Consider the following 8,193-nt stretch of genomic DNA (forward strand, 5'->3'; position numbering starts at 1 on the left):
TAAAAATTAAAAAAATATTTTATTCTATACAAAGTAATTCAAAAAAATGGCTTAAAAATGTTAGAAATACTGAAAAAATTTGTAATGTCCCAATAACTTAGGTAAGTAAATGATAAAAATATATATTTTTTAATTTTTAAATTATTATGGACTATATAGTGTATTTTATTTAAAATTTGAGTACATGCATATATTTACCTAAGTCATTAGAAAATTACAAATTTTAATAGTACTCCTAACATCTTTTAAGCTATTTTTTAAAATTGTTTTGCATGGAATAAAATATTTTTTTGTGATATAATTTAAATAAATTTATTAAAAAATTAATAATTTAGAAATAAAATAAAATATATTTTATTTCATGTATTAAAAAAAACTAACAAAATATTTAATTATGATACTTTTTTAAAATATTTATAAGCTACCTATCAATTCGAATTCTATACAATACTCTTTAGCCCATTCTTGATAGTTCATGAATATTTTTAAAAAGTCTCATAATTAAATAGTTTGTTAGCTCATTTTTTCTTTTTAAATGGTTTTGAATGGAATAAAATAATTCTTTTAATCTTTTAAATTATTATTGATTATGTAGAATATTTTATTTAAAATTTGAGTACATACATGAATATTTATATTTAAATTTAATTTTTTTTAATTATTTCGCATGAAATAATTTCGCATGAAATAAAATAATTTTTAAATTTTTAAATTATTAATTATGTAAAAGAGTATTATATTTGAAATTTGAGTAAACATAATTTTTAATAAATTTATTTAAATTATACCAAAAAAAAATTATTCCATGCAAAACAATTTAGAAAATGACTTAAAAAATGTTATGAACACTGTAAAAATTTGCAACAGTTGATGCATAGTAATTCGAATCAGTCCTATTTGAATTATATAAGAACAAAATTCGGGGTAAATCGAAACAGCTTGTTTCGAATTAATAGGAACTTCACATGCATGCATAAATCGACTCATACTCCCCTAAACGTTATTATATTATTTATTACAATTATCCAAGTATCCACTACCTCCTACTATTTTAATGGAAACACTTGTTACAATATTTATGGTATATCTTTTTTTAACTAAAATAGTTATTCAAGTAAAACCATTATTTAAGAGTTAAAGTAAAAAGAAATCATACATCATTTTAAAATAAAAATATTAATTAAGTAATAGATAATATTCACTCTTATCTCAGCCAATTTTTAAAAGAAGAAAGCCACTAATAAATTTATTATTTTTTTCCCTAGTTAGCTAGCTTCCCAAAATATATTATCATCGCTTATTAGTCATTTTATTGAGATTATTTATTTATTTATAATTTTTATACTAAATCAAATTTAATAGGTTTAATTACTTTACGTTAGTCTATATAATTTTATCAAATTTTTAATTAGGTCTTTATATTTATTTTTTTAATTAAATTTTTACACTATTTTTAAGTTTTAATTTTAAAATTAGATCGTTTTCATGTTTAAAAAGTTAAAATTAATAGAATATTTCTCTTAAAATACATGAGGTCAAATATTTAATTAAATTTTTAATTATGAATATTTTTAATTTGCAAAAAAAAAATCAGTTAACTCTAATATTTGTTTACACTATGAAAAACCTAATTATAAAATTAAAAATAGTGTAGACATACAATTGAAAGAAAAAAATATATAGAGATATAATTGCAAATTTGGTAAAAATAAAACTATAAAAATCAAAGAATAACTAAACTAATTTAATAACATAATTATTATTACATGTCAAATTTGATAAAATAAAAGTTATTCTTTTTGACATAAACTTTAAGAAAATTATTATAATTTAAGTTTAATTATTTTATTAGTCTTTATAATTTCACCAAATTTTTAATTATATTTTATATATTTTTTTAATTAAATTCCTATAATTATTTATCCCGAATACTGATAAATCACCAATCTCATCTCTCTCCTCATTTTCTTTCTCTCTCTTCTGTCATTCTCCCCTCTCTTTTCTTCTTTCTTTCCTTTATTTATTTCTTCTTTTTATTTCTCTTTTTTCCATCATTGTCTATAAACAAAAGTTGACTATTTTCCGTATTCAGCCTTCTCTTTTTTAACATAACTTCTCTATTTTTGTAAAACCTCTCTTCTCGTTCTAAAATAAAAAAATTTCTCTCTTCATTTTCTCCCATCTCATCAATACCTACTCCAAATTAGATCAATATTATAAAGTAGAATTTAAAGTGATCAATCAATACCAAAGTACTATGTTAAAACTAATTATTTCAGCTAAAAACTTTAAAATTATGATGAAAAAAAATATGGCTACTAACTAGATCTGTCAAACATCATAAATTTTCAGTTACAATGAATAAACACTCATCTTCACATCAATATCACCATCATTATCATTGTCATCAAAAAATTTTTATACTCTTATTTTATATAATTGTTAAATCTTAAATTTTTTTTTTTGATAAATAGCTAATAAATTTTATAATTAAATAAAAATTATTTAATAATTATTAAAAAAATTTTAAAAATATATTTTGTTACTGAATCCTTAATTAGGGGTGTGCATGGGTCGGGTAAAACCAGGTTTGATGTGACCTAGACCCGACCCGAAATATATACCGGGTCTATTTATTAGACCCGATAAAACCTATACACTTTCGGGCCACGATTATACCGGGTAAAAATCGGATGAAAATCGGGTCGTTAACATTATATTACCTTAATACCTTCTTATAAGCTAGCATGTGAAAATATCCAAATTTTCAATACTCCAACTATTATTTGACATGGTAAAATTCACTTAGAAAAATGTAACAAGAACCAACTCTTCTCTAAAATTAAAGCATAACCATAATCAATACTAATATTGGCTAATAACACCAAATATTTAAATCAATACAAATAATACAATATTATGCATTAATTAGTCTAAAATCTTATGCATTTTAAACATAAAACATTAACTTATAGTATTATAATAACTAATAACACAAAATATCAAGGTTTACAATACTTAAATTCCACATAAGAATAACCATCATCTATCACTAAAAACACAAAATATTAATTGTATATGATGAGCGGGCCACCGGGCCGATTTCGGGTGACCCGAACTATGGCCCGGACCCGATCCAAAATAATAACCGAGTTTATTTTTGAGATCCTTACCCGGCCATAGACCCAGTAAAATCACACCAAATTAGTCCCTAAAATGTTCGAAACCGGACCAGATCTTCGGATCGGGCCGAGCCATGCACACGCCTACCCTTAATCAAATTCCTTGCCCTGTAATAAGTTATAAGTTTTAATTTAATGAGCTTAATCCATCTATGTTACGATTCGATGAACGTTGTGAAAGGCTAACACCTTCGCCATTTCCCCCGCACAAAGCTCTTTCTTTTTTTCTGCTCCATCGACTGTGTTAAGCTATGGCTTCTTCATTTTCAATGCAGTTGACCCATACCCACAACCGTCTTCCATGGTTTCGCCATATCCAGGTTTACTTTCTTACTTACTTTCACTCCTTTTTTTAATCTCTGCAAACTTCCCCTGTTTTTCAACTCTCAAATGTTCTTTCACTTCTGAACTGCAAGTTTTGTTAAAAATCGTGCCTTAACTTGAGGGACAGGTGCTATGATATCAGGTACACTGCTAAAAATCAAATTTTTATTGCCTTTGGAACCACCCACATAGCTTCTATTCAATATGATGTCTGAAAGGGATTTTTTTTCCCCCTTAAAAGAATTGAGTGCACAAAATGGTAGTGAGTGATTAAGTATATGCCTTTATGATCATATGAGATGTTTGGGTTGCAAGCATGAAGCATGGCAACCGTTTGTGACTTTGTTTACATTAAATAATGGTAAAAGTTTATTTCTTTGTTTGTTTGCTTTCCAGGGTAATTATAGCCAAGATGTGGCTAAGGTTCTTAGGCCTAGTATGGTAGGTAGCAGTAGCGGATTACAGCTTGGTCATAGCAAAGGATTGGCATCAAGATCACATTATGCCCTAAGGTTTTCTGTTTTGCAACAATCCGATCCAAAATCGATCAGATATAGGACCATGGTCTGTGTCAATGCTACAGAAAACAATGTGAGTATCTCATTTAAAACTTGTGGTTTGAAAGATATCACCTAAGTGGGGATCTCAAACTTTTTATTTCTGCTTATTTTTTGCCTAACTGGGCAGTAGGAGAAAGGTGAACTATATACTTGGTACTAAATTAGTTAATCCTAGGAACAACTTATTCCTGAAATTTAGACCAATTCTTAATTGTAGAATCATTTATTGTTTCTGTTGTTGATTGTTTCGTTTCCTTGTTAGAATCATATTTATATGCTGTCAATCCCCAATAGCAGGTTTCCATTTTGCTTATTATCTCACCCAATTCTGTTACTTGTAGGTTGTAGAGCTGCAAGCCAAAGTGACAAACAAGTGCTACTTTGATGTAGAAGTTGGGGGTGAACCTGTCGGCAGGATTGTTTTGGGCCTATTTGGAGAGATCGCTCCTAAAACAGTTGAGAACTTCCGTGCTTTGTGCACAGGCAAGCAATCAAGTTTTTCTGCAGCACCATTTTTGTTGTAGTTAGACTGGTGTTATCAAATGGTTGTTCTACATGATACTCGATAGATAAATCTACTTGAATAATAATCTTTTTGCAGGAGAGAAAGGATATGGCTACAAAGGATGCTCCTTCCATCGTATAATCAAAGAATTCATGATTCAAGGAGGGGATTTTACTGAAGGAGATGTAAGCGCTGCTATATTTGTTTCTATGCCTGCATATATTTATGATGACGAATGCATTTATTTTTACATTGCCATGGATATGCATCACTGAGATGCAACGTCGTCTCAATGTGCTTTTTATTGGCTTCAGGGAACTGGTGGAATTAGCATCTATGGTCCCAGTTTTAAAGATGAGAGTTTTGCCTGTATGTCTTTGCTGCACTTAGTTTCAGTTTTTTTTATAGTGATTGGTACTTCAAGTTTAGATTTAACCTTTTTCCAATTTTAGTTAACCTTATGGAGATTCTCCTTTCAACATATTTTGTAGTGAAGCATGTTGGTCCTGGGGTTTTGAGCATGGCAAATGCTGGTCCTAACACCAATAGTAGTCAATTTTTTATCTGCACGGTAAAGGTGAGAGACATACACTGTCCTCCTTATTTTAGCAAATTTCTAATCTGTTAACTTCAATGAAAGTAAAAGAACCAAAATAGTGATAAGCATAACATCAGTATCTATAGTTTGATAGTGAATGAAACAGATACATGCCGGTCTTCCCTTGTTTCGCAGTATAAGACTATAAGCTTTCATAACAAAAGCTTTTCTAAACTTTCGAATCTGTTTAGGTTCTAATAATATTAATCTGGAACATATTTCTTCATATATAATTATTTTCCAGTTCAAGTTGATATATTCAGTAATTTCATGGTTGATGCAGACTCCTTGGCTAGACAATCGTCACGTGGTGTTTGGACACGTCATTGATGGAATGGATGTTGTGAAGACACTTGAATCCCAAGAGACAAGCAGAATGGATATCCCTCGGAAGCCTTGCAGAATTGTTAACTGCGGTGAGCTTCCTTTAGATAGTTGATTCTTGTGAGGAATTCCGGCACATTTTTCCGACTTACGGTAGTCAGTACAAATTATTTTCTTCCCAATCTTATGAATCATGTTTGTGTGTTTGAATTATCATTGTCACTACTGAATCGGATGCCATTAAGACCAGAGAGACAACACTCTTGTTCTGTATTAGTAGATCAGAGCCAAATTCTTATAGAGGAGATAGTATTATCTTTTTCTTGAGAAATTATCCTTCTCTATGTTTTAACCAATGTCAAGGATTGAAACATACTAACATGAAAAGACAATAGCATGAGAAGATCCAAATCCAGCGGGAAAAGAAAAAAAAGAAAAAAGAAAAGAAAGGAAACAATAATGTGTACTAGAGTGTTCTTAGTGTAGCACCTGTGATGTAGGAACATGTTAGTGGCTCACAGAAGCAATTTATAAATGTATATTACTAATGTGAATGTGCAAAGTTGGTTCATTGCAAACTTTTGAAGTGGTTATGTGGTCATCATCTTTGACATTTACTTGATTTCCAGCATTATGATTAAAATTTCCACCCACTAAATAGGACTTAGGAGGTGCCTTTTAGTGGTTTTTTAATTATTACACCAAATCTCCAATGCATGTTGGCATGTGTGGTTTAGGTGACAAAAAAAGAGATATTATAATGGGAAAATGGTAAACCCATAATGATTTATAAATTTGTCAATTGAATAAGGTTAGCTCTTTGCTTTGGAATTTTAGCAGGCTACCAATAACAGAACCAACCCTTCAAAGGAATTTATGATTATTCAACTCAATGGGCAGAGAATAGGAATCCGTATCCAAGCGGCAATCTTTTTAACCTCATTTTTTCGATTCAAGGAAGAAGGGTCTCCACCTCTGAACGATTAAATAATTTCCCGCAATCATCCATGGTCCACCAAGAAGCGCGTGAGAGTAGTCTTCCTCATTTGAAAAATGAACCAAAAAATAGTCACAATTCATATCAATAACATTAATCTTACTTTTTTTCACCCAATCTCTATTGAGACGTTCTAAGAACCCTAAACCCAACTCTTTTGCCAAGAACTTTGACAATAAAAGCTGTATGACAGGGTTTGCATCATTCATCAAACTCTTTCTTAGAGACTGAAATTTTAGGACATGGATCAAAGGGTTTATCGCCTTTGAGAACTTCTTCTTCCACATGATACCAACAATTCTCCGGAATCGGTGAATCGTCCTCTACATCCTCCATGGAAAGATTGTCTTCATTCACCATGATACCCGGTGCTAATAGGTGCGTATCTTTGCACGACACAATATGAGACGCAAAGGCCCTAGTATTTTTACCATGTGTATTGTGTATTGGGCTTGTTTGGGTGAGCTTCTAAAAAAATATCTTTTTTCGAGTTACCTTTTTTTAAAAGATCTTATAGAGAAGTAAAAGTAATTTTATGTTTGGATATCTCATGTAAAAAGGTCTTTTTATCTATCAATTATGTTTGGGTATAACAATATAAAAGTACTTTTTTGTTTATTTATTACATGAAAAATATTTTTTTTTAAGGAAAAATGATCTTTTAAAAAAAGATGTAAATTACAGCTTCTCAAAAAAGATCTTTTTTTTATTTTACTAGTACTTTTACTTTTACTACTAGAAATTTGTCAAACACATTAAAAAATAAAAAAAGATCTTTTTTCAATGAAAAAAGATCTTTTTTTAACAAAATAATGGCGCCCAAACATGCACATTGTGTTAGTGAGCTAAAAATAAGGATTGTTTTCGTTTCATTTAATTTTGTTTTTAATATTTTTTATTTGTATTAAATATTATTTTTAAATTTTTTTATTTTATCTTTAATATTTTATATAGAGTTAATATTTAGGCATAATTTAAAAAAATTAAAAATATTAAAGACAAAATTTAGTGATATTTTAAAGAAATTGCAAATGTTAAGGATAAAAAATATATTTTACTCTAATATGTAGTGTGCTAAAATAATCATGCTACATGTACACCTAGTTACTACTATAAAAATATATATTGAAGTATAAAATATACATTAAAAATAAGAATAAATAGTCATTTTTTACCATAAAAAATTCAGACGCTGACAAAACTGACTATGAATAATTTAAATAAACATTGTGCCCATGAATGATTATATTCATAGCTGTTCAAAACCGAACCAGTAATCGAATCGATTAAGTTATTGGTTTATTGGTTCAACCGATGAGTTACTTGTTGAACTAGCAGAATAAGTTCCACGTAAATAAAAAGAGTAGTGCTAGGGAGCCAATGGCCTAAACGTACAATGTGTACAATGGGCTAAATCTTACCAGGGATAATAAACATCTCATATTATAAAAAGCTAATTTTGGATTCACCAAGGTTCAAACTCTTGACCTTCCGGATCTAGAACTCTAATACCATGTTCTGAAACCACTCATCCCAAAAGCGTCACCTGATAGGACAATGTAACACTAATAATCATATCTTTAATACTTTCTAAACCTTCATTGTGCACATAATAAGTTTAGGTCATTGGCTCCCTATACTTTCTCAAATAAAAAATATAAAACAGTCTAAAAATCTAAAATTAAAATTTTAAATATATATAT

The 8,193-nt window shown here is 29.1% G+C and overlaps 1 protein-coding gene across 4 annotated transcripts in view; it reads left to right on the forward strand.

The window, feature by feature from the left end:
* Positions 1-6,073, forward strand: part of LOC107492311 (peptidyl-prolyl cis-trans isomerase, chloroplastic) — a 32,461-nt gene extending 26,388 nt beyond the window's left edge. Inside the window, exons 1-7 of one of the 4 annotated variants that reach the window (XM_016113308.3) lie at positions 3,343-3,502; positions 3,903-4,097; positions 4,408-4,549; positions 4,668-4,756; positions 4,886-4,940; positions 5,063-5,148; positions 5,453-6,073. In XM_016113308.3, the coding sequence (XP_015968794.1) occupies positions 3,434-3,502; positions 3,903-4,097; positions 4,408-4,549; positions 4,668-4,756; positions 4,886-4,940; positions 5,063-5,148; positions 5,453-5,608 (792 nt within the window). In that variant the 5' untranslated portion in view covers positions 3,343-3,433 and the 3' untranslated portion in view covers positions 5,609-6,073. Of the gene's footprint in view, positions 1-3,342; positions 3,503-3,902; positions 4,098-4,407; positions 4,550-4,667; positions 4,757-4,885; positions 4,941-5,062; positions 5,149-5,452 lie in introns of those variants that run through there. The other 3 variants (XM_016113309.3, XM_052263282.1, XM_052263283.1) reach the window with 3 other exon arrangements.
* The last annotated feature ends 2,120 nt before the right edge of the window (positions 6,074-8,193 follow it).

The sequence above is a fragment of the Arachis duranensis genome, chromosome 6 (assembly GCF_000817695.3).
Source record: "Arachis duranensis cultivar V14167 chromosome 6, aradu.V14167.gnm2.J7QH, whole genome shotgun sequence".
NCBI classification, from domain to species: domain Eukaryota; kingdom Viridiplantae; phylum Streptophyta; class Magnoliopsida; order Fabales; family Fabaceae; genus Arachis; species Arachis duranensis.